The 27,686-nt window shown below is 38.6% G+C and overlaps 2 protein-coding genes across 8 annotated transcripts in view; one reads left to right on the forward strand and one right to left on the reverse strand.

The window, feature by feature from the left end:
* The first annotated feature begins 64 nt into the window (after positions 1-64).
* etnppl (ethanolamine-phosphate phospho-lyase) lies at positions 65-27,397 on the forward strand. Its single transcript, XM_084404112.1, has 13 exons — positions 65-219; positions 686-804; positions 4,878-5,037; positions 5,668-5,742; positions 6,171-6,264; positions 22,325-22,441; positions 23,851-23,933; positions 24,423-24,648; positions 25,237-25,391; positions 25,727-25,816; positions 26,741-26,871; positions 26,945-27,015; positions 27,110-27,397. The coding sequence occupies exons 1-13, from the start codon at positions 161-163 to the stop codon at positions 27,215-27,217; spliced, it is 1,488 nt and encodes a 495-aa protein (XP_084260238.1). The 5' UTR covers positions 65-160; the 3' UTR covers positions 27,218-27,397.
* ostc (oligosaccharyltransferase complex subunit) overlaps positions 7,719-27,686 on the reverse strand; it is a gene marked incomplete at its 3' end in the record, with an annotated part of 39,681 nt that continues 19,713 nt past the window's right edge. Inside the window, exons 1-3 of one of the 7 annotated variants that reach the window (XM_084404116.1) lie at positions 12,502-13,527; positions 12,309-12,399; positions 7,998-8,104 (exon numbers count right to left, since the gene is read on the reverse strand). In XM_084404116.1, coding sequence (XP_084260242.1) covers positions 12,312-12,399; positions 12,502-13,403 — 990 coding nt within the window. In that variant the 5' untranslated portion in view covers positions 13,404-13,527. Of the gene's footprint in view, positions 8,154-12,307; positions 15,379-27,686 lie in introns of those variants that run through there. The other 6 variants (XM_084404117.1, XM_084404115.1, XM_084404120.1 and 3 more) reach the window with 6 other exon arrangements.

Here is a 27,686-nt window from a genome sequence, read left to right on the forward strand (position 1 = left end):
GATGGGTCTGTCTGTCACACCCCCCCCCCCCCCCCCCCCCCCTCTCTCTCTCTTTCTCTCACACACACACACACGCGTACATCAATGGAGTTGACAGTGCTGTACTCATTGTACCTCCAGCAGCAGTCACACGAGTTTGTGAGCTCTTACAAGCACAGAAATGGCAACGACAACTTTCGATAAGCAGAAGACTATCGATCTCCGTCGGAAACATGTAGGGTAAGGAGACATTACTGCAGTTATTACGCACGAACTAATGTCTATCAGAGGTATTATGACACCTGTGACCTGTTTTGTTATTAGTTATTATTGTTTGAATTATTGTTATTTATTATACATTATTAGCCTATGACCCTAATAGAAAAGCGTACGTGGCACAGAGGATGTCGTTTTCTTCATTGAGAAATAAAACAACATCAATATCAGAAGACATGAGAAGAGTTTGAAATATTGGTTTCATAAGTGCACGTTTAAGTCTGGATCAAGTCTATACCGGTACCTGTCATGATAAAAAGGATTTGACAACAAGTGTAATGTTTCATTAAAGATATTTTTTTTCACAGAATGCGTCTCAAGACAAAAGCACGCTAATAATTCAAATGCTTTATGGCTTAAATTCTTTAACTTCATGATTAAAGCGTCAGTCGATACAAGTCTTTTATTTCTGTCTTTTCCCTCCATATAGTCCATCCTGCAAAGTGTTCTTCAGTCATGACCCTATCAAGATTGTACGAGCAAGGGGCCAGTACATGTACAACGAAAAAGATGAGAAATACCTGGATTGCATAAACAACGTAGCACATGGTAGGCCTTTGTAATTGTAAAGGGAAATTGCGGTTGTAGTAAATTTGATTTTGTATAGAAGATTTGTGGAAAATATCCTCACATAAACACATCAACATAAAACTGTAAACATAAAATCAGACCTACAAAAGACTCTCAGTAGAATAGAAATGATGCACCGGGGATTGAATCAAACACTCATGACCTGTGGACCTGAAGCAAAGCAACTTTTAAAGGCACACTATGCAAGATTTGTACCTTAATATAACAGCTTAGAAATCATTTAGATGGTAAACTAACTCATAGTAGGGCGAATCATCCTGATAGCAAAGCAAGAGGGAGAGGGAGGTACAGGGGGAGGGGGAGGAGGATGAGGGGGGGGGGGGGGGGGGGGACACGGCTGGCTAAACCAGCAATGCAAGTTTGAGAGGTGGCGCCCTGACAAATCTCGCGAGAATCACGACTTGCTTTACGGCACGACGTCACATACATCAACAACATATGAAGAAAGCCTCCATGGAAGACACTTGCATGCATTTCAGACGTGAATCATGGCAGAGTCGACGAAGAAAGCGTGGTCGGAAGAGTGCAGAGACAGCTCTGCATGAGTGGTATTTACGACAGTAACATTAAAGGACAAGTTAGGTATTTTACACTTAAAACCCTGTTTTCAGATCGTTGCTGATGGAATAGAACGGTTAAGATTGAAATTTGGACGCATGCTGCTGGCCCGAGAATTTTCGGTTTCTGTGGTAGCACCCCCCCCCCACCTCCACAATGGTTGCATAGGTGCACTGGAACAATCCTTCCTAAAATGCATTACATTTTTGTTTACAAAGACGTGAAACTCACCGAGTGGTCAGGGGTGTTCACTGATATGCTCACACAAAAATCGCTGCAAAAGATGCTTTCCAACAGGTTTTATCATAGTTTTTGTCCAACTCCATTGACTTGTATTGGATGTGCTGTGAGGTACGGTATTACTCCGCCGCTTGGGCTCAACTAGGCTGGAGTGTCTATTATTCAAGCTCTCAACGGAAGAATGTACGGGTGTGAGGCGTTTGGAAAAATAGGTCCACAGTTTTACAACGAATGGTAAAACACCTGTTGGAAAGCATCTTTTGCAGCGATTTTTGTGTGAGCATATCAGTGAACAACCCTGACCACTCGGTGAGTTTCAAGTCTTTGTGAACGAAAGTTTAATGCGTTTTAGGAAGGATTGTTCCAGTGCACCTATGCAGCCATTGTGGAGGTGGGGGGGTGCTACCACAGAAACCGAAAATTCTCGGGCCAGCAGCATGTGTCCAAATTTCAATCTTAACCGTTCTATTTCATCAGAAACGATCTGAAAACAGGGCTTTAAGTGTAAAATACCGAACTTGTCCTTTAAATACAAGTCCACAGTGACTCTAGGGGTCGCTGTTTGAGAAAAACGGAAACTGCATAGTGTGCCTTTAAAAATGTAAATGTTTGAAAGATCCCTAAACAGAGCAACTGGTCAAACCTGAAAACCTTATTGTCAAAATTACAGGCAAATTCCTTAGATTTAGGCTGTCAATGTAAGACTGTCAGTCAATGTAAGATCTTCAGTCAATGTGTGTATATCAAGGTTGTGAAAGTGCAGCTGCAATTGAAGTTTTGCTCATTTAAAAGTCAAAGCACCTTACCAGACATTTACTCTAGCAAAAGAAAACAAGTACATATGTAACCATATTTAATTGTACTTAAGCATAAAAAAAAAAAAAAAAGTAAATCTTTTGATTAGTTTTAAAAATTAACAGATGGAATACGGAGATGTGAAGTTTCATGCAGTTTTTTAAGCAAATTGATTAATTACAAGCTAATGAAGCTAATAACGGCAAACCTCTTACATTTAACATGGTACTAAAAGAACATACATAATTGCTCTGGTAGAAACATTGTACACAAGTTTTGAGATATACTACCATCTCAATAAATTGTGGATATCTATTGGTATCACAGATCATTTGCATTTCATTTATCATTATTTAAACACAAATTTGATGTAAGTAGAAATAGAACCAACACAAACTCTTATTAGAGAAGTGGTTATAGGAAACCAGTAGCTGAAAAAAATGGTCAGACGCACCCTTACAAAATGTTGCGGATTTTGTGGCGTTCATCACCATCGTAACTTATGCTACAGGCCTAACCAGCTCCTGAGCAGAATTTATTCTGGGTTAGAGATATACCTGAACTGCAAATCAGCTGGGAGCAAAGTGACACATATCTGGTGCTATAAAGCCACACTCCCCCTGTTCAAATGAAAGCAGTTCAAAGTGAAAGTTTCTAATGTAATTGTAATTTGTATAGTAAACAGCTTGATATATTAATTAGGAATGCCTGTGAACTTTAACTGTCAAAAACAAACAGACAACAAAAACTACAAAACAACATAAACACGGTAACTATTGATAAAGCATGGCTGACAAACTCGCCCCACAGTAATTACATAACTGGAATTCCTCCATTTAGAGAGCCCAAAAAGATTTAGACGTCAAAAAGAACATTTTGTACATTTAGAACATTTTTGCATTTTGTTTTACAGACAATATTGGACATTTTTTAAATGAAATTGTAAGTGAAATTGAGAGAAAGAGTGCCATTTAGTTTCTTTTGAAATGTAGAAGTTAAAATTTTCTGTTTCAATACTAACTTGAGTAAAGTACCAATTTCCTGATATAAAAATTGATTATACTATGTTGAAATACACTTCATTGTACCAAAAAATGTTCACAGTACATGAAGCATTTTTTCAGTGTCTTTGCTGCTTTGATGATGGAACAAAGATTCCCATGCATGATGCAAGACATTGTCTGAAGATAAATTAAAATAAAAATGTTTTATTTATCTTTATCATTTATTTCACTCTAATCAACATGCATTTTCAGAGCCATTGAAACAAACCTGATGTCCTGATTCAAAACTTAATCTTCCTAACAAAAAAAGTATTTCATTCAAGTGTGCTATTAGTATACTTCTTTTAAACTAAAAATAAGAAAGTATACTTTCAGTTTACTATTTATGAACTTCTTGAACTTCTCAGAAATATACTTAAAATTACTTTTAAGTATACTTCACTTATACTGACAGAAAAGTCTAAGTATATTTGGCCTATACTTGTACTCAATCTTTTGATCAAGATATAATGAAGTATTCTAAGTATACTTGGCTTGTAGTTGTGTTCGCTCTTTTAATTAAGTAGCAAATTAAATACTTTTTTCCACATAGATTTACATTCTGTCTTATAAACTTACATGTTCAAGTTTATATAGTAATAAGTCAGCTTTGGGGTACAAAGTTCAAAAATAATATATAAACAGTAAACTATAAGTATGATGTAAGTTCACTTAAAGAGAACTTATAAGCATACTTGCAGTATAAAACTACTAAACTAGCAGTTTACAGAGAGTATACTCCAAAGTGTACTTTTATAAACTAAATAATGTGTTTTAAGTATTTAACTAGTAAACTATCAGTATACCTACAAGTTCACTTGTACAGTACAAGCGAAAAACATAGTTATAAACTAGTTGTGTACTCAAAGTTTACTACTATCACACTTAAAGTATATTTAAAAGTATACTTTTAACACTAAAAAGTAGTATTGAAATAGTACACTTACATGTATACTACTAGTACATTAATATTATCATACTTACTACATAAAGTATCCTAAAAAAAAACATATGTAGTTACTATAGTAATAACTATAAATTATGCATAATTACATGCAACTAACCCTGAACCAAACCCTAACCCTACCCTAACCCTATAGTAAGTACATGTAGTTACTTAATATTACTCAGTACTTAAATGTTTAATTACACTGTTACAACAACACCTTAAAAAAAGTGTAACCATATACTTGAACTTTGTTAAAGTACACTTAATAAAATGTACTTGAAGTATACTTATTTTTTTAAGGGCTCACTCATAAAAAGTATTTTAAATTATCTGATTTAATACAGTACCATTATTACATGAATATATCTTCCTGAGTGCAATTATCTGTTCTAATACATTCATCCCTGTAGTAATTATTCAACTGATGTTTCTGTGTTGTTCTCCAGTGGGTCATTGCCACCCAGATGTGGTTGAGGCAGGAACAAAGCAAATGGAGCTTCTCAACACCAACTCTCGCTTCCTACATGACAATCTGGTCCTGTATGCTCAGCGTCTCCAAGCCACCCTTCCTGAAAAGCTCTCTGTGTGCTACTTTGTCAATTCAGGGTAGGTCTGTGAGCTCAGACAGTCTGTTCTCAGAGTTTAGCCTACAGTGCACATGCACATTGAGTTTTCTGCTTGCTTCAAAACACTCCCAGTTTGAAACAGGTTTTACAGACAAGTCTTTAATAATACTTACACATGCATAGAGATATTTTGACTGACCAACCAGACTGTACTCTTATAAAAATTGTTATGAGAGCACAAATATTCACACCTAGCCAGTGGATCATTTGCATATTAACCACTAACACATATGGTTACTGACTGAGAGCCAATCGCCAATGGTGTAATCAGGATTGTACCGGGGTACTGTGGGTGAAAGTTTTGTAATGACTGAGGTTTAAGGTGTGGGGAGGGCTCTAACTACAGGTTTGCATATCAAACATGCAGTTTTCTGCTGGTGAGAAAGTTTCATCACAGGATTTCATTACATCGTAAACAAAGCAGCATTTACCGAGCTTCATCTGCACTTAAGCAAAAGTATTCTAGCTAATTGCTACATTCATGGATTTTTGTTGGATGGCTAGGTAGCAATTTTTGTTTTCAGTGTTGAAGGCAGCAGCTTGATAATAAAGTCTGTATGGTGCATGGAGGCTCAAACCCATAATCAACTTTTCTGTTTTTGACATTTAGGTCCGAGGCAAATGATCTGGCCCTGAGGTTGGCCTGGCAGTATACCGGCGGCAAAGACATCATCACACTGGAGAAGTAAGTCAACAGCACACTGGCTGTGTCTCCTCTTCCTCTGCACTGGGATCTAAACAGTAACCAAGTTCTTAGAAGCGTGAAGCTCATAGCTTAAATATTAACTTTATCTTAAGTCTTGTATCTGGACATACTGTAGAGAACATTCACATTGCTTTGCCTATGGATATACATCTGCCTTGGTATTCAAAACCAATGCTGTACAAAAAGAAAGAATCACCTCGTCTTCAGGTTTATTTGAATGAAGGCCATATCCATTCAGAAATATAGCATGTGATTTTTTTGCTGCGTTGGTTTGTTTCTGGGCCACTTTTCACTCACATAAGCAAAATAATAATTAAAAGATAAGATAACTCAAGCCCTCTCAAACATTGTGGAACTTTGTTATGTTGATTCTTGTGAGTTTTTCATTCAGTGTGTTTCTCCTGCAGTGCCTACCATGGTCATGTGTCATCGCTCATTGATATCAGTCCATATAAGTTTCATCAGATGACTGGTGCAGAGACGAGCCAACATGTGCATGTGGTGAGTGTTGCAACATGAGACGTTTGACATATTGGATTTGACATCAGGTCACATGCGCATAGTGCTCAGACACTATACTTGAAGTAAAAAAAATTCAGAGAAGGCCAAACTAATAATGTGCAGCCAAACTTCTAATGTCTCTCTCTATTTTTCTAATACATTTACATATATATTATACACACTGCTTATGTTTTTGGGATCTAATAATTTGCATTAAATATTCAATTCATACATACAATTACTTGAATACACTTCTTATAAGATGAGTATGTATTTCTGAATTAATGTATATATATATATATACATATATTATATATATATATATATATATATATATAATTTGTGGACATATTGTCAAATTGATATAGCCTAACTGATTTTATGTCCACAAATTAAAATAATAATAAAAAAAAACCCTAAAGAATACAATTCTTAAAAGAAAACCTTGTGTAGTTTGGCATAATCCTTTATCATTTTTCCTTAGACAAATATTGTCTCTGTTAGTCACACCATATTAATTGTATTTGGTGGACATTAATAAACAAAGTAATGTGGTGCAAACTACATGCAGAACAAAAACATTAAATAGGAAATGGCATCATAGAGCAGCCCCCCTCATGACTGTGTGTCAAGTTCAATAAATGTCTTAAAATATCAGATATTTTCAACATACACAACTGCCAAATTGCGGTGGATGATTGTGTGGTACGTGTGTGTGAACTAGCCTCTCAGTCATCACCTTATTATAAGGAACTCTTGACGTGGTGATCAGTCAGTATCATGTTATGTGCTAGGGAGCCACATCAGGATACGTAACAACAGCATGTATTTTTTATGGAAAGTCTCTTTAAAGACGCTTCGTCTTTCTTTTCAGGCCTCTAATGCTGACATTATGCTGCATGCTTAATGTGGAGTACAGTAAATCCAGGGAGCTTGTGACTTGAATTTAGTCCTTGCTATGGCATTGAAATACCTTTCTACAAATAGTGATAAGACAACCCATCACATTATTTTGTTTATAGCCAGCATGTTGTAGAAAGGATTAAGCTCAGGTTCATCTTACTGCCCTGTCCTTACACTACCTTAACTGTGAATTTGATACAGAATACAACTTTTTTTTTTTTTTTTTTACATTGAGAATTTTTTTTGTTAGATATAAATATTGATATTACGTTTATAGTTGATATACTGGAGAAAAAAAATATATATTTAAAATATTACATATTTATATGACATATTCATAAAATATTAAATATTTATATTACATATTAAACAATTACATATTTTCAGTGTGAAATTCTGTATCTTATCCCAACTTAATATGATTAGAAATAGTAAACTTTTAGACAAGTGTAAACACGCATTGCTGTGTTAGAGCATTTAGTCTGAAAATAGTAACATTGGCTCAAAACAAGAACAAAAACAAAACAAGGAATCTGCACACCAAACACATTCAAAGTCCAAGATCCTTTGAGGAAAATGTTTTACTGAAGATTCTACTATGAAGTGACAACAAAACACAAAAGTGCACAAACTAAAAAGTGACTGAGCACCAAAAGAAAAAAACAAACGTTTCAGTCCATTTTGGAATATCTTCAATTCAATTCAATTCAAATTTATTTGTATAGCGCTTTTCACAATACATATTGTTTCAAAGCAGCTTTACAGAAAGTGCATTTCAGAAATGTACATAGAAAAATACAGTTAGTTAATCATGTATTAATTTAGGGCATAAACATATCGCCAGCGTCGAGTCGTCTCTTCACAGGCGTCGAGTCGTCTCTTCACAGGCTTCGAGTCGTCTCACGGGTGTTGGGGCATCTGTAGTTTCCATGGGAGGCTGGATACAAACTGGAGCTGACGATCTGTATTTACCTCGGGACTAGTGTCCCGAGATAACAACAGAAAAGCAGATGGGAAAAAATTTGCGTAGCTGCTGTTCATAATATTAATGCATTCAATCTGATTCAACTGTAGTATAAAAGGTAAGTATTATGTGAATGCTTGGCTAAAGAGATGCGTCTTTAATCTAGTTTTAAACTGGGACAGCGAGTCTGAGCCTCGAACAATATCAGGAAGGCCATTCCAGAGTTTAGGAGCTAAATGTGAAAACGCCCTCCCTCCTTTAGTGGACTTAGATATCCTAGGAATGACCAGAAGCCTCGAATTTAGTGATCTTAAGGAGCGCGATGGATTGTAGGGCGATAGAAGTTCCGTTAAATACCCAGGAGCTAAACCATTTAGGGCTTTATAGGTCATTAGTATTACTTTGTAATTGATACGGAACTTTATAGGTAACCAGTGTAGAGATGATAGAATTGGTGTTATATGATCATATTTTCTTGACCTAGTAAGAACTCTAGCAGCTGCATTTTGGACTAACTGTAGCTTGTTTATTGAGGATGCAGGACAACCAGCTAATAAAGCATTACAGTAATCTAGTCTCGAGGTCATGAATGCATGAACTAACTTTTCTGCATCAGAAAGAGATAGCATGTTACGTAGCTTAGCAATGTTTCTAAGGTGGAAAAAGGCTGTTCTTGTAACATATGAAATATGATTTTCGAAAGACAAGTTGCGGTCTAATATAACACCCAGGTCTTTTACTGTAGTGGATAAAGTAACAGGACATCCTTCTAAATTAAAGTTGTATTGTAAGAGGTTTTGTGGGCAGTTTTTTTTACCAATAAGTAATACCTCCGTTTTATCTGAATTTAATAGCAGAAAATTACACGTCATCCAGTATTTTATATCTTCAACACACTCTGTCAATTTAGATAATTTATTGTTTTCATCTGGTCGTGATGAAATATATAATTGTCATCAGCATAACAGTGGAAATTAATTCCATGTTTTCTTATAATATTACCAAGGGGCAGCATATATATTGAGAATAGCAGAGGGCCTAACACAGATCCTTGCGGCACTCCATAGTTTACTGGCATTATCTTCGATTTTTCCCCATTTAAACAGACAAAATGGTAGCGGTCTGATAAGTACGATCTAAACCAGTTTAATGCCTGTCCCTGAACACCAGTGTAATTTTGTAGTCTATCTAAGAGTATTTTGTGATCTATAGTGTCGAACGCAGCACTAAGATCGAGTAAAACTAGTATTGAGATAACAGCCTTGGTCAGAAGCTAGAAGTAAATCATTTGTAATTTTAACGAGCGCAGTTTCTGTGCTATGATGCGGCCTGAATCCTGACTGAAATTTTTCATAGATATCATTTTCTTGCAAGAAAGAGCACAATTGGGCGGACACTAACTTTTTCTAGTATTTTAGACATAAATGGAAGATTTGAAATGGGTCTGTAATTTGCTAGATTATTATGATCTAATTGTGGTTTCTTAATAAGAGGTTTTATAACTGCCAGCTTGAATATTCTTGGAACATGACCTAAAGATAAAGACGAGTTAATAAAATTGAGAAGAGGCTCTTCCACTACAGGTAACACTTCTTTCAGTAGTTTAGTGGGTATTGGATCTAATAAACATGTTGTTGGTTTAGATGCAATGATAAGGTTATTTAGCTCTTCCTGTCCTATAGTTGTAAAACGCTGTAGTTTTTCTTGAGGGGCGATAATTGAGGCTGAATCATAAGACATCATTAAAGATTGTACATTTACAATTGTTTCTGATGCTTTCTATTTTCTCAGTGAAGAAATTCATAAAATCATTATTACTACACTGTAACGGAATATTTTGCTCAGGTGACATCTGTTTATTTGTTAGTCTAGCCACGGTGTTAAATAAAAACCTTGGATTATTTTGGTTATTTTCTATTAGTTTGCGGAGATGCTCAGCCCTGGCTGCTTTTAGGGCCTTTTTATAATGTGACATACTGTCTTTCCACGCGATTCTAAAGACCTCTAAATTAGTTTGTTTCCATTTACGCTCTAAATTACGAGTTTCTCTCTTGATAACATGCGTAGCACTGTTGTACCATGGTGCTTTAGTTTTCTCTCTAACCTTTTTTAATCTAATTGGTGCAACAATGTTTAATGTACTTGGGAAAATGGTGCTCATAGTGCTAGTAATTTCCTCTAGTTCATCTGTTTGTTTGGGTTCACTGAGCAGCTGAGATAGATCAGGTAAGCTATTTGAGAATCTATCTATAGTTGTTGGAAGGATTGGTCTGCCTGGTCGATAACGTGGCACAACGTGACAAATTTCAGCAGTACGTAGTATGCAAGTTACCATGTAATGGTCAGTGACTTCATCACTTTGCGGTATAATATCTATATCGGTTGGATTGGTTCCATGTGATATAATTAAATCTAGCGTATGATTAAGACGATGAGTGGGACCAGTGACGTTTTGCTTGACCCCAAAGGAGTTTAATAAATCTGTAAATGCAGCCCCTAACGCATCATTTGTGTTATCTACGTGTATGTTAAAATCTCCAACAATTAATGCTTTATCGACATTGACCAATAGATCTGAGAGAAAGTCTGCAAACTCTTTTAGGAAATCAGCATAGGGCCCTGGAGGTCTATATACAGTAGCCAAGGCTAGAGATAATAGGGATTTCTTTCTTACATCTAAGAGAGTAACATTTAGCACAAGTACTTCAAACGAATTAAACCTGTGACCTGTTTTCTGAGTAACATTAAGAATATCTTTATAGATTGTTGCAACACCGCCGCCACAACCAATCAGACGGGGCTCATGCTTATAACAGTATTCAGGAGGAGTAGACTCATTAAAGGCACACTGTGTAGAAATTGTGTTTTTGTCAAACAGCAACCCCTAGAGTAACTGTGGAATACTTGCACTGTCGTAAATACCCCTCCATTTACACCTGGTCACATAAATGTGTTTTTGCAAAACGGATTTAAATCCGATCTTCAATTCCCGCACGATATGCAGATTTAATGGAGTGCACGTCACCGAAAGCAACAGATATGAACTGCATTTTATTGATCATCAGCTAAAATTTCAAAATCAAAGACCGCAATAAGAGAGAGCAATAGCAGCCCTGGTAAGATCATTTAATTTCTTTACTTTTAATGATGATGATTGTGTGTTAAGCGTCTGTGACTTACTTTCACTTTGATTTGCGATAGTTTGCACGTTGGCTTGATGAATAACGTTAGATGCTCAGCTTCTCATCTGTGGTGATGCATGTTCCAGTAGCGTCGTCATATCTGGCTATAACATATAGCCTATTTCACGCTCTCACACGTTTTTTTATTTATTTATTTTTAGCATTTTTGGGAGGAGTACAATTTACATATGTGGTTTCAACAACCAGATGGATTTACACTTGTCCAGTTTCGTCTGGAATGCGGCACAGACCTCCTCCTGAAGTGGTTTGAGCGATCGGATTCAAATCCATCTTGAATGCGTTTCGGGAGGGCATTTACATCGGATAGCTATCCGATCTGAGAAAACGCATGAAGTGGCCAGGTGTAAACAGCCCCCATGACAAAAACATACGCACGAAAGCCGAAAACAAACACTGGTTGGCTTCTCACGTCCAAATTTGAGGAAGTGGTGGGGGAAGTGATGTATGCCGCAAAGCAGTCGAATTTTGTAGTTCTTTTTGTGCTCGGGTTACTACCCGAACCCCGAAGTTACGTAGTGCCAGTAAAAGCGATACAGACCCCGTCAGGCTCTGGCAGATGGGTCATTCAACCTATTGTAAGTCGATGTACCATCACAAGGGTCTTGGAAATATATTATGAAGGTTGAAAAGCTACACAGTGTGCCTTTAAGACCGAAATAATCATTTGGTTTAAGCCAGGTTTCAGTAAGGCAAAGTACATCGAAACTATTATCTGTGACCATTTCATTTACAATAATCGCCTTAGGTGTGAGCGATCTAATGTTAAGAAGACCTAGCTTTATAAATTGTTTTTGTTCACTAATATTGAGATTTTCTGGTTTAATCACAATTAGATTTTTCCTAGATCCTACAGTAGATTTAATGTTTGACCTCACTAAACGAGGAATAGACACAGTTTCAATATAATGTTCTACATTGGTACTTATATCAATTAAGTTTGGACAGCAAAGAGTGTGATTTGGACTTTGACTTACTAGTCATATGGTGTGCAACGCTTTGGAGATGTTGTCCGACAGAAGAGCCGCTCCGATTCTGCTGGGGTGAAGGCCATCAGCACGGAAGAGCCTAGGTCGCTCCCAGAACAGATTCCAATTATTTACAAAAAGCAGTCTCTGTTCATTACACCATGACATTAACCATTCATTTAGAGCAAATAATCTACTGAACCTTTCATGTCCTAGTCCGTACGTGGGAAGCGGTTCAGACACTGTTGTCCAGATGATCGTTGTTTCAGGCGATGTGCTGCGTACCGTCTCGATCAGGCTCCTGTAGTCCTTCTTCAGAACCTCCGTCTGCCGCAGCCTGATGTCGTTCGTTCCCGCGTGCAGCACGACAGCTCCGACGCGCTTGTCACCGTTCAGGATCTCGGGGACCTGCGCAGCGACATCAAGAACACGAGCACCAGGAAAGCAGTGAGTGCGCACCTTACCTTTACCTGAGGAAGCGTGGACATGCCGGACGATGGAAGTGCCGATGATCACTTCGTCGCGTTCCGTCTCGCGTAGAGGGGAGAAGCGGTTCCGGGTGGAGATCTTGAAGACCGGGAGGGGCGGAGAGGTCCTTGCTCTGGTCCTGGCTCGCATCTTCCGCTTCGGAATCACCCAGGGTCCATGGTGATGTGTCGGTGCCGGAGTGAACGAAACCAGGGATGATCGCGTCCTGGCTGCTCGGGTCCTGTGCAGAGAAACACACGGAGTAGACGAGGTCGGAGTCAAAAGGTTACTAACCACTGACCTGTGAGCATCGGCGCATGATGTTTCAAGCGCGGATCGCCGATCTCGCAGCTCGGCCTGTCTCTCTAGTAGGTCGCGGATCTGCTTCTCCACGGACTCAAGCTCTAACTGCACCGAATGCAGCTCGAAGGTGTCCTCACCTGCACTCAAAGGTAACGTTAGACACACATCCGTTATATTCGCCATTATAGCAGATGTGCTATAATGGCGAATTATAGCTTTCAGTGATACGGGTGTAAATAAGACGATCGATAGGCGCGACCACGCGTGCAATGCTAGCGGGTTAAGGCTAGTAGCGGAAGTTCGGATATAAGTAGCGATATCAAAGCAATCCATAATGTAGAAATTTCACTTTTCCACGAGAATCAATGTATGTTATGATTGCATAATGATTATACACTGGCCGGGAAGCCGATATTTAAAAGTGAAGCGTTTGTTTACCTCGGGGTTTGTAAAATAGGCCACGTGCACGCGCACGAAAAAACGAGATTTTGATTTCTTCCCCTTCTTGACGTCAAGACGGGGGAGGATATACCAAATATGGACACCGCAAACCTATGCCGCGGGAAGCCCGCCCCTCTCCCCCTCTCCCCCTCAGATTCAGTTTAGTTGACTCGAGAAAGATGGAGAAATCGAGTGCACACCTGAGATGCTCTGTGGTTGACTGCCACAAACAACATGCAAATGTGTTTTATCTACCAAAAACGGATGAAACTATCAGGGAACAGTGGATGAAATTCATTTTTAATGACGCTGTCCCAACAACTCTTTCAAGTGGCGTATCGTTAGGTGTGTGTGCTAAACATTTTACACCGGAATCTTTTACAAATTTGGGGCAGTATCAGGCGAACTTGGCCTCGAAGCTCCGTTTGGGAAAAGGTGCCATCCCAACCATCAGGGACTTGCCAGAAATTGAAAAGGTAAGACTGTGTTTTTATTGCTCTACTGTGGTTAACAAATAGCAGCTAACTGCTAATGCGGCTATTGTATGTAACGTTACCTTCGAGGTAAACACAGGGAATGGACTCTACGAATGCTAGCCACATCTTTCGACTTTGTTTTACACTAGCAGCTACAGTAGTGACGGTACAGGAGTCCATGCTCAGTGGCTAAAACTGTTTAAATGCAAGTATGAAAACAATATACCACTAAACATTATTAGCCAAACTCATGCAAAACATGCAGTTTGAAAATAGCTTTCAGTTAGTGGGGCTTCTGTAAGAATGTATCTGGCAATGGTGTATTTTTTCTTTTTTCTTTGGTTGTGATTACAATTTCACTAACAATAAGTACCGTCACATTTATTGAGCTATTGCAGTATTTTGTCTATGTAATGATGCTGAAGTTACCTGCGGTGTCAACCCCCCTCCTTCCTGCAACCAATCAACGCGCCCCTCATTTGCATTATTATAATGACCGTCCACGACAGCCAAAACATCGCATCAGATCTCGCGAGACAATAATGCCTTTAGAAATAAGGGTCTGAGGGGCTCTGTGTTGATTTTTTTTCCACTTTTCTTTTTTAGAAGTGCCTAAAATACTATAATAGAGCATTTGGGTATCCAAGGTAACACAACATTATGACTCCTTTAAAGAGAATAGTATTCCAGATATGTTCACACGCTATAAAAATGAAAATGTTCGTTTGTAAAAGAGTGTAAAGAAGAAAATCAAGGTTTCTGAATTAATTCGACGGAGCTCCAAACACAACAACGCACTCAGTCGCGACGCAAAGTGGCTTTACAGTGATAATAGGAAATTGTAGTAACAGAAATTGTTCTGGCTTTATAGCAGCTCTAGAATAAAGTTATTGTCCAGCTAAAGTTAGTTTTGATTTATTCACTTTCGTTACAGCGATCATTAGTTATTAACTTAGGGGTTAATAGGGGTTAACACAACACTGTTTTAACAGAAAACTCTTAAGTTCTCTCTGCGCAAACTTTAAAAACGCGAACCTGTGAGAATGCTGATGGCATGCACATGCGTATTACAAGTTCAGTCTATAGGTATGTGCGTTTGAATATATGTGCGCAGGCGTGTAGTGCGCAGGCGTGTAGTCCTTCCCTACAAACCAACTCTCAACAAACTACTTGTCTGGCCTTAAAATGTATAATACAGAATTTTTATCGCTTCCGTGTAGCCACGCGAACCGGAATTATCCCGACAACACTTTATCTGTAGAGAGGTAAAGGGAGGGGAGGGAGGCCTTCACAGGGGAGAGACTAGTTGACACTTCAGGACTGCGTTGTCGTCACGTCCAGGTCCTGCATCAGATCTGGATATGGCCTGGATCCGGCGGACTGCGTTAAACCTTGGGATAAACAGAGAGACTATGATGTAACGAGTACATCAGGATTTATGGGAAGTGTTCCCGGTGTTCCGGCTGACCTAATCTATGCAGCCTAACATTGAATTATAGAAGTCTATAATGTGTTATGTGTATGCTAGGTCAAAGAGATGTGTTTTTAGTCTAGATTTGAACTGACAGAGTGTGTCTGCATCCCGGACAATGTTAGGAAGACTGTTTCAAAGTTTTGGTGCTAAATAGGAAAAGGATCTACCGCCAGCAGTCGATTTTGATATTCTAGGTATTATCAACTGGTATTATCAATTTTGAGATCGCAATAGACGTGAAGGACTATAATGCGTTAAGAGCTCGCTCAAGTACTGGGGAGCTAAACCATTTAGTGCTTTGTAAGTAATCAGCAATATTTTAAAATTTATACAATGTTTAATAGGGAGCCAATGCAGTGTTGACAGAACAGGGCTAATATGGTCATACTTCCTGGTTCTGGAAAGAACTCGAGCTGCTGCGTTTTGGACCAGCTGTAATTTGTTTATTAAGCGTGCAGGGCAACCATCCATAAGAGCATTACAATAATCTAGCCTTGATGTTATGAACGCATAAACTAATTGTTCCGCATTTGTCAATGAGATATATTTTTAAGATGGAAAAATGCGGTTTTAGACACGTGACTTTCAAATGAAAGATTGGTATTGGTATTTTGGCGCTTTTCCATTACCAGTAACGTTACCAGCTCAACTCGACTCGACTCGACTCGACTCGACTTGACTCGGCTCGGCTTGGCTTGCTTTTCGCTCCGTTTTCCATTGCAGATAGTACCTCCACAATAGTACCTGGTCGTCATAGCGACGCCGCAGGAAACGTACTCGGTTACCTAACGTAACCTTGGTTCTCTCTAGAAGAGGGAACGAGTATTGCGTAAGTTGCTTACGCTACGGGTAAAGTTGTCTTTTCTCGAGATCTGAAGCCAAAAATTATCCTTAATTTTGTATTTATTGTCAACGCAGTGCGGGAGCCAGCTAGGGGTTATACTCTCTATACATAGACCGGCGAAGCCGCTCTATATTCTCCCTATCATGTGCTTATGTACTGTGCTGGCCCGCGCTGCTGGCCGCATTCTCCGTGTTTATACATAGACCGGCAGAGCCGCTCTGTATTCCTATGATGTGCTGGCCTGCGTTGCTGGCCGCCTGTTCCCACATGTTGTGTTCCCCGGGCTCCCCTGGGACTCATGCAGTGGATGCTCGGCGCGCACGGCGTTGACAAGGGGTAAGCAACTTACGCAATACGAGAGAACTTCTCGTAAGAGAACGTACTCGGTTACCTAACGTAACCTCGGTTTTCTCTAGAAGAGGGAACGAGTATTGCGTAACCTGCCGTGTCGCGCCACGAGCTTATTTGCTTCAGTCTATGAAAACCAGAATTTCAGCCTGTGAGCCCTTCTTTTATACACGCTAGCCACACCCATTTGCCGCAGGACAGCCAATGAGCACGCTTATACAGCCTGCTATGGTCTGCTGGCTGCCGCACTGCGTTGACAATAAATACAAAATTAAGGATAATTTTTGGCTTCAGATCTCGAGAAAAGACAACTTTACCCGTAGCGTAAGCAACTTACGCCATACGAGAGAACCTCTCGTAAGAGAACTGCCGTGACTTAATCTTCTACGCAACACACACCCGCTACCCACACACACAGGATAATGGAGGAAATCGAGTGTATGCTGTTTTTGGATGTTTTTGTTTTTGCTGTTTTTTATTCAGGATACTCCGTCTGGCACGTGCAATGATGACGCAGTGAATAGTGACGATTCTCTCTGACCAATCAGCAGTCTGCCGTGTTTTCACGTCACATTTTAGTATCGCCTCACCGGAGGTGATACGAAAAGAAGTACCTGGAAGCAGGTACAGGTACAACTTTTACACAGTGGAAACCCAAACAAAGGCGAGCTGGTACTGTGTAGTGGAAAAGCGCCAATAGAGCACACCCAGGTTCCTAACCGATGATGAAGACTTGACAGAGCAGCCATCAAGTGTTAGACAGTATTCTAGGTTATTACGTGAGGAAGTTTTTTGTCCAATAATTAGAATCTCTGTTTTTTCAGAATTAAGTAGTAGGAAATTACTAGTCATCCAATTTTTTATATCATCTATGCATTCCATTAATTTTGTGAATTGGTAAGTTTCGTCAGGGCGTGAAGAAATATAGAGCTGAGTATCATCAGCATAACAGTGAATCTTTACAGCATAAATCAACTACTGGATTTATACATTGTTCAAGACACTAATTGGAGACACCAAATAATTAACACATTTGGTAAAATGCTGGTTAATTGATTATACAATGAATGGATAATTGATGTAAATCCCACACACATGGCTGGAGTAATCCTTCACACATGGTCCAGCAACAAACAACAAAAGTTGCACCGTATGCGTATTTGCATGGACAAAACCATGTCTTTAATGATTCGTCCTCTAGAATGAACAAAACGAGTTAAATCAGTAAATAAATTCTTACCAGCACTATCAACAGCACTGGATAGCACATGCAAAAAAAAATAAAAAAAATAAAAAAAATATTATATATATAATAATATATATATATATATATATACAGACCCTTTCCAAAAAATTAGAATATCATGGAAAAGTTTATTTTTTTCAAGAATTCAACTTAACAGGTGAAACTAATATAATTTATTGACTCATTACATGCAAAGTGAGATATTTCAAGCCTTTATTTGTTATAATTTTGATGATTATGGCTTACAGCTTATGAAACCCACGAAATCAAAATCCCAGAAAATTTTAATATTACATGAAATTACACAGTAATACCATGGTCATTGAACCAGGTTTTGGTTCTTTTGGCAGTGTGGGCAGGTGCAAATCCTGCTGGAAAATGAAGTCAGCATGAAGTGCTCTGAAAATGTCCTGGTAGACGGCTGCATTGACTCTGGATTTAATAAAGCACAGTGGACCAAAGTCCTCTTTTCTGATGAGAGCAAATTTTGCATCTCATTTGGAAACCAAGGTCCCAGAGTCTGGAGGAAGAATGGAGAGGCACACAATCCAAGATGCTTGAAGTCCAGTGTGAAGTTTCCACAATCTGTGTTGGTTTGGGGAGCCATGTCATCGGCTGATGTTGGTCCACTGTGCTGTCCACTCAACGCAGTCGTCTACCAGGACATTTTCAGAGCACTTCATGCTTCCTTCAGCAGACAAGCTTTATGGAGATGCTGACTTCATTTTCCAGCAGGATTCTCTGTTTGATAATCCGCTGAAGCCCACGGTCAGCTCTTCTGCTGGTGCATCTTCTCCTGCCACATTTTGCCCTTCCACTAGACTTTCCATTGATATGCTTGGACACAGCACTCTGTGAACAGCCAGCCTCCTTAGCTATGAACTTTTGTGGCTTACCCATCCTATGGAGGGTATCAATGATGGTCTTCTGGCCAGTTGTCAAGTCTGCAGTCTTCCCCATATTGATCCTAACTGAGACAATTGAAACAAAGTGAAGCAATTTAATGACACCTGGGAAAACCTGTGCAGGTGCTTTGAGTTTAGTAGATGTGACACTCAGTTCATGCCCTGTAAATTTTGGGCTGATTTCTTCACAGTATTCAAATTTTTTGAAATCCTGTTTTCATGGGTTTTATGAGCTGGAAGCCCAAATTATGAACAAATATACAACTAAATACTTGAAATCGTTTAAGTTGTGGGCCCTGAATCTATAATCTATGGAAGTTTAACGTTTTGAATGGGACTATGGAAATAAATAAACTTTTCCATGATATTCTAATTTTTTGGAAAGGGTCTGTATATATATGGTCTTTATTTCAGCACAAATGGGGCTGCATGTAATAGAACATGTGATATGGTAAAAATGACTACTTGAAACTCTCTGCACTGCAGGGTCAAAAGAGAGTTTTGAGTAGTCATTCAATGCTGGTAAGAATTTTTTCACAGATTTTTTTTGTTCACTAGTCACTGTTGACTAACCATTAGAGACAGTGTCCATACTGGCTGTAGTGCTATCACGGAGGGACAGATTAAGACTTGTAAGCCTGGAAGAACTGTAAGGCAGATGCCAGAAAGTCTGGACTTGGAAACGACTACTCCTCGAGGAAACAACAGACTCTCCTGAGAATTAACATTTGAACACTTTCTTGAATACGTAACAATGCCATTCGAGACGCACCACACCGAGCAGTTCACACCTCACCCTTACAGTCTCCTCATCACCCATCCCTTCTCTCCTCATGCTGGGATAACCTGAAATTCACCCAAAATTCTATATAATAATAATAATAATAATAATTTGTTACATGTATATAGTGCTTTTCTGGGTACTCAAAGCGCTTTAAATATGGAAGGGGGATCTCCTCACCACCACCAATGTGCAGCATCCACCTGGATGATGCAACGGCAGCCATATTGCGCCAGAACGCCCACCACACACCAGCTTATTAGTGGAGAGGAGACAGAGTGATGAAGCCAATAGGTATATATGGGGATGATTAGGATACCATGATGGAAAGAGGCCAATGGGCACATTTGGCCAGGATGCCGGGGTTATATGGTTTAATATGAACAATTGTCATACAACATTATACATGTTTGGTATCATTTGAAATGTCTCAGTGCGACTGGTACAATGGTCTCATCCCCACAGAAGTAAACCAAAAGCTAACAAGTGTACTTAGACTGTAAGACTAAAAGGGAATTTCCGTTTAGGACAGCAAAATGTCGCTTGACCAACCTAAATAGGGTACATCTGTTCAATGTAATGTTAGTCTAGCTAAGTGTACGTGGGAAACCATGGCATGATCAAACCAAAGCTACTACCAGAGAAGTAATTTCGGTCAGCTTATATCTGCAGTAGTGGTCATGGCCTCTGACTAGAGATAGTGTTATTTTAATTCATACAAAGTATCTTAGATAGAGTAAGCGTGAATGCGGCCATCTAAGGTATTAGTCAATTACCTCTGTTTAGTGACCAAAAACTGACGAGTTTGTGATCGTGAGAGGACCTCAAAGCGACATAGATTCCTAATGAACGGGTAAAATATAAATTAAAGAGTTAAATAGAATAATCAAATGTGTAGCTAAACTATTATATAAATGACCAATAACCAATTGGCATTCCAACCTAGATTCGAGGTCGTGATAAAATGGAGTCAGATAAAAGTTGGAATTAAATTACTTTGCCACGCTGAAAAGACAGTAACTCGCAGTAAACCTTCACCCACTTATCGGAAACTGTTGTTGGACCAATTGGGCAGGCCTTACAGACTCTTGAAGGTTCGACGTTTTTTTTCCTTGTAGACATTGTTATTTAAAAAAAAAAATTCTAGGTTAATACCTTTGTCAGTTTTGCTAAAAAAAAACACACAATATAGAATAACCAACGCTATCTCACGACCAATTCGTACGAATTCGTACGAGTGATAAAAAGGTGGCTAATAGAGATGCGCGGTTGGCGGTTACAGCCGCGGACTCCGCGGATAAACCGCGGATTGGGCGGATGACGTGACGAAAAATAATATTTTAATTAAATTCGGGCGGGTGGCGGGCGGTTGAACCAATCAAATGAAAAATATATGTATACACAAATCAACGGATGGCGGGCGGGTGCGGTTTTGAAAATTGGTCAAAAACGTTGGTGCGGCTGGATGGCGGACGGATGATGATTTTTGTGATGCGGTTGCGGATGAAATAATAGCCCATCCGCGCATCTCTAGTGGCTAATTCGTACGAATTCGTACGACCTCACTCGTACGAATTTGTACGATTTGTCTAAACCCACGTGATGGGTAGGTTTAGGGGCGGGGTCAGGGGTAGGTCATTCATATGAATTCATACGAATTGGGCAATTCGTAAAATATGTATGATTTAGCAAAAATCTTACGAATTCGTACGACTGAGGTCGTATGAATTCGTACAAATAAGCCACCTCGTAGAACTCGTATGAATTGCCGTGAGATCAGGCTGGAATAACTTGCTTCATAACCTGTAGATCCACAAATGTTGTTTATCTTTCGACTTGTCCATATGGTTTACAGTACATGGGCAAAACGAATAGACAGCTTAATACTTGTATTAATGAACATTTGTAGTTCTCTGTGTAGGGGTGATTTAAAATCTCCAGTTGCTAGACATTTCAATGAAGAAAATCACCCTGTTCATGTTCTATCTGTTTGTGTCATTGTTAATGTATACCACAGATATTCTAACAATGAACAAAGTGTACTATATTGTGAAAGTTGGTTTAAACTGAACGACCTTTTGGACTTAATGAGACTCTAAATCGTTCTAGCTTGAAGTCTTTCCCACCCCTCAGTTGTTTGTTGCTGGAGCATGTGTGAAGGATTACTCCAGCCATGTGTGTGGGATTTACATCGATTATCCGTTAAATATATAATCAATTAACCAGCATTCTACCAATTGTGTTAATTATTTGGTGCTTGCAATTAGTGCCTTGAACAATGTATAAATGCAGTGGATTTATGTTGTAAAGATTTAAGCAATGAAGATAGTCCAAGATGGGCTTAAAAGTTTTTTTTTTTCTTTTTGCGCACAGTCACTTTTTGTAGTGCACATTTTGTTGTTACTTCATATGGTATTTTCTGTAAAAATATTTTTCTCACTTTTACTTTTAATTTACCTGGTGTGGGGATTCTTACCTTTGTGTTTCATGTCATGTAAACTGAATCTACGCACCCAGAAAATACATTTAATATACATATTGTCACAGGACTTTTTTTTTTTTTTTTTTTGCAATTAAATTTATAAATGATACCAAATAAAAATAATTTTAAATGATACCAGTAATAATAAATAAATAAATTACATAAAACCTTGTATTTAAAATTTCCAGCACAGTGAAGAGATTTATTTCTGCACTGTAAACTTTGACTTACTATTCATAAATGTGATAATTCCTTAGGCTCTCAGTCCAGACATTTATAGAGGCAAATACCGTGAGGACCACCCAGACCCTGCCACTGCCTATGCTGAAAATGTCAAAGACGTAATCGAACAGGCCCATGAAAAGGGACATAAGGTGAGTGAATGTCCATCAAAGTTATTTAACATCCACATAATTCAGTATTATTCACTGACTGGACCCTTAATCTTTATTCCATTACTGCATACCTTACTTTTTAAAATTACAATTTATAATTTGCAGTGATAATTGTGTGGATTACTTTACGAATATAGTCAATTGACATCTCTCTGTCTTAAGGCAATACCCTTCTTATTAAAAAAAGATAACTCATAACATTTTGGAAGACAAATAAAAAAAATTTCATCAGATAACAGGGGAGGTATGGTGGTATGTTTAAATATGCAACACATTTCCAGAACAGAAATCTGAACATTGGATAAAGCCTGGCTCATAATTGTTTCATTTGGTTCACATATTAGAGTCAATACTTTTTATCGAGGGGATTTTGGATATTTATTTGTGTCACTCCATAAATCAGAAAATACTATTAACAGGCAGAAAAAATAAAATCACCATGTTTTTGGGAATAAAAAAAAACCAGGCAAATAATATATGAGCAAACTCCTCTGTAAAAACCTTCAGAATATACTGTAGATAAGAATAAAACTGTAAAGTTTGGTACATGTAAATAGTTCTGAAGTAGAGATTTCGTGCTCAGTGCATGAGAAACAACTTTTGAGGAACGGCCTTTAAAGATATGTACTGTAAAATACATGCAATAAGAGCAATACATTCAATACAGTTACACTTTATTTTAAGGTGTCATTATTACAGTGTAATACTTGCATGTGTATTTTAAATGCTTCCTTTCCACTAGTCTGAAACAACACATTATGAAAAGCCAAATATCCCAAAAGCTCAAAATTGACCAGTGCATGAAAAAATGTTTTTGCTTTTAGTGTCTTGCCTTAAATTCATTGACATGATCTTTTCGGCCAGTGATTTCCTGTGATCTTTTAAATTCTCCATCAATGACTGAATTCCTCCTTATCCTTTCCTTTTCCCTCCCCACATTCCCTCTGCTCTCCACCTGTTGTTGTTTTCCCTCTCTCCAGGTTGAGGAAAGACGGGAATTATTCTTGCCTCCTCGATGCCTAAAGGCTCAATGATTTGCAGAAATGCATGTGCATCTTCAAAAAGCCCCTTAACCTTCTGTTGCAGGAGTATAAGGGGTCATTACACAGTCCCATTTCTGAAGTGAGAACTGACGTAAATCTGTGAGGATCAGTGAATGAATTGCCCAAACATCATGGCAACTGTGTCAAAATGGCATGAAGTTCTCGTATGTGCCCGTTTTCCTCCTGAGTTTCTTTGTGTATTTTCTGTGCTTTCTTCAGCTCTGATCATGGCAGTGGCTGTTATAGTCATCTCAAGCAGCTTTTAAAAAGTTTGCTTCCATCAGTAGGACCTTGCACGTATTTCCACTAGGGTACAAGGGACTCATGTGATCTTTTCCTGTGTAGATTGCCGCTTTTATCGCTGAGTCACTGCAGAGTTGCGGAGGGCAGGTCATCCCTCCGGTGGGCTACTTCCAGAAAGTGGCACAGTATGTACTATCAAGTGCTTAACTGGCTCTGAATGAAGCATTTTAGTTACATGATTGCAGCTCTTCTGCTTCACCCAATAAGTGACACATTTAATCTATAGGGTATAGGCTAATATAGTACTATTTGCATTCCTCTTTTCTAAGCTTACTTGAATTTACAGACACAATTGGCAGAACCTTTATCACATATTCATTATAAATTTGCTTGTTTAATTTTAGGTTTTAATACTTAAATTTGACGTTAATTGAAATTTTGACTGGTTTTATTTTTGTTTTTAATTACCAAAAATATTACAGTATATAGTCTGTATATATAATTTTGGGCTAATAAAATGATAATGTTTTATGCTGTGCCCATTTATGAATGACTTTGTATCCAAGTGTGCATTTGTCTAATGCATGTATCATGTGAAATACGTGCTTCTGAATATAAATATGCATGCATATACATTCCAATTTGTGTGTACCACAACTCTTGCTTTATCACAGGCATGTGAGAAATGCAGGAGGCATTTTCATTGCTGATGAGGTCCAGGTTGGCTTTGGCAGGGTGGGCACCCACTTTTGGGCCTTCCAGCTACAGGGAGAAGATTTTGTACCAGATATTGTTACAATGGGCAAACCTATTGGAAATGGTCATCCAATGTCATGTGTGATTACCACAAGAGAGGTTGCCGAAAGCTTCATGTCATCTGGAATGGAGTACTTCAACACAGTGAGGACAAAAAGAAAACATATTTTGACAATGGCAGGCATGAAATAATACAGATTAAGACTGAAACAACATTTGAAAATAAACCTATTTGTGTTGTTCACAGGGCCCTCATTTATAACATATACGTACGTACAGATTTGACTTAGAGTGTGTGTATGCTAAAATCCACACCACCATTCATGTTTATAAAAACGGTCTTTGAACGCCACGTCAGGGTATAAGCAGACGTATGCACTTTTCCGGAATAGGCTACTACAGGTATTTGGAAATCAACATTCTCAAGTAAATGATTTGAACTGGTGCTCTTTTATATGTTAATGATATTAATTAGGCAGCGTTTACAAGGCGGAGTTATGAAATCATTTAGCTGCGCACAATTTCAAGATCATTTGCAATTTACGAATTTCACATCTGGAAGAGAGGTGTACGCACATTTGAGAAATTATTCTAAGACTTCTACGCAACATTTTATAAATGAGGCCCCAGCTGTGTGAGCAACAGATATAGGGCTTAGAGCAAAAATGCTTATGAAACACGAAACACAAAAAGCAAAAGGCTGAAAAATGTTGTCCTCTTGGTGTCCTCTAGTTTGGCGGTAACCCAGTATCATGTGCAATTGGATTGGCGGTGCTAGATGTAATTGAGAAGGAAGATCTCCAAGGCAATGCCCTGCATGTCGGAGGTTACCTGACTCAACTTTTGGATGATCTGAAGAAAAGACACCCCTTAGTGGGTGACGTGAGGTTGGTTAACTCCCTCCTAACTTCTAAAAATTATACAATCGGGAATTGATGGACATGATCAGATCCATAATGCCATCATTTCTTTAATACCGACAAACTCTGCAGTGTGAATAAAGGTATAGTGTGAGTAATAATGTGCCACAGTGGAACCTTGACTATGTTTGCATAAGATTATTGAAGTTACATGGCCTCTTTATGTTGCAAGTCTTTTGTAAATCATTTCCCTGGGGTTGTTTGTGAAGGTGGTACACTTGTAATAGTGCTGACGGAAGTATGTCTGGAACACACATTGCCAGGAAGTTTAAAGTTGCAGGTCAAACATTTTGTTTTTTTAGGGGCCGTGGCCTGTTTGTTGGGTTGGAGCTGGTAAGAAACCGGGATAAGAGAACACCTGCCACAGCTGAAGCTCAGGATGTTATTTACAGGTGAGAATGAGTCATGAATTAAAAAGAGGAAATTTTTTTTTTTTAGGAAAGTTGAATAGGTTTATGAGCATATCATGCATAAGATGCATAGCCTAGCCACATAACTTGGCACATTAAAGGTAGGGTAGGCAATTTCAGAGAGGCTAGCAATAGCAAGCTAGCTTTGAAAGCATAAGATCCCACTCTCCCTTCAAAGGCATGCCTCCTTCAAAACACATGATCACGCACAGCCAGAGCAGAGTCTGTAAAGCGTCACGAGAGACAGCTTTAAATTACCATGTCTCTAACAACATAACAATAATAATGAACGTAAAAAAACGTAGAGAGCTCTGACTTGTACCACCCGACTACTGCATTAATTTGGGCGTTGGTTGTGTTGCCATAGAAATGCATAATTCCTACTCGGAAAAACAGTTCCGAGTCGAATGTCACGAGTCGCCATCTCTTCATTACGGTAGTTAGGACATGGCATGAAGACAGCATAAGCTTGTTGTTTTGGTTCAGGAGAAACGGTAAAAGATGGCTGCTGTTTGTGGCGCTTGGTGACTGTCTGTCTACAGCTCTGCATAGCCTCATGGAACGCGCTGATGACGTGTGATGTTTGCGTATGGAAATACAATGGTCGACAGGCAGGTAGGGCAAAATTAGACAAAATTTTTTTGGTCCCGAGACTTCCACAGATGATATGTACGTTTTAATATTTAGACCACTTCTATTATTGCTTGCTATCAGGATGTGAAGGGTGTTTCAACCATTATAACAATAACTATTTATGAAAAACATTGCTTACCCTACCTTTCAAATATAATTAAATAATATAAATATAGAACTACACAGAAAGGGGGCGAATAAGAATGGACCTTCAAAAAAATGTTATATATATATATATATACTGTATATTATTATTATTTTTTTTTTTTAAAGACTAAAAGAGCAGCGGATTCTGCTCAGTGCTGATGGCCCACACCGCAACGTTCTGAAGTTCAAGCCTCCTATGTGCTTCACTAGAGAAGATGCTGAACTTGCCGTGGAGAAGATTGACCAAATTCTGACAGGTAATTTTAGTAACACAAATTAATTTTGGTTCATATGCCTCATGGTAATTTGTGCTTTATTCTTTTGTTTTAGACTTAGAAAGGGCTTTGGGCCTTCACATGCATGAAGCAGTAATCTCTGAGAATGGACACAGTAAGCGAAAGGTAAACTCGCAGGTTATGTTATAGACTACTTAACGTAGAATCAAAAGGGAATCAAACAACCAAGATCTTCTGTTCTTTGCCTTTTGGTCCCAAGGAACTCAGTGATGAAAATGGCCTGGTTCATGCTTCAAATGGCAGCAGCCACAAGCACGCCAGCACAATACCTCACAGCAAAAAAAACAACAAGAGACTAAGAACCTAATGAAACATCAGGGGAAACAACTGCTTTAAATTACTTTTTAATTATGTCTGTAACATTTTCCATGTTTTAATGGATCTACAATTACACTGTTTGAACATTAAATTGCCATATATTTTAGTGGTGCCATTCAGAACTGTAAAATATTACCTCTCAGTGAAATAAAACTATCCAATACGATAATGATGTTGGTATTAGCTTTCACACACAGAAAGCTATAAAGGACTAAAAAGGAACAAAAGAGTGATAAGAAGCTAATAAATCATTGTATGTACATGGCATTATGGTTTTCTGTGTTGTGACCAGTGACACCTGCTGGAGCTGGTTAGTTTTGTGGGAGAGACTATAGATAATAGTTTAAATGCATCTACACCAAATTAGGCACTGCTTCAACACTGCTTGTTTTACAACAGCCTGTTCAACTGTACGCAAACCTGAACAAATGCGCACTTCAGCAGGTTCTGCTGATGTC

The sequence above is a fragment of the Rutilus rutilus genome, assembly GCF_951802725.1.
Source record: "Rutilus rutilus genome assembly, chromosome: 3".
NCBI classification, from domain to species: Eukaryota; Metazoa; Chordata; class Actinopteri; order Cypriniformes; family Leuciscidae; genus Rutilus; species Rutilus rutilus.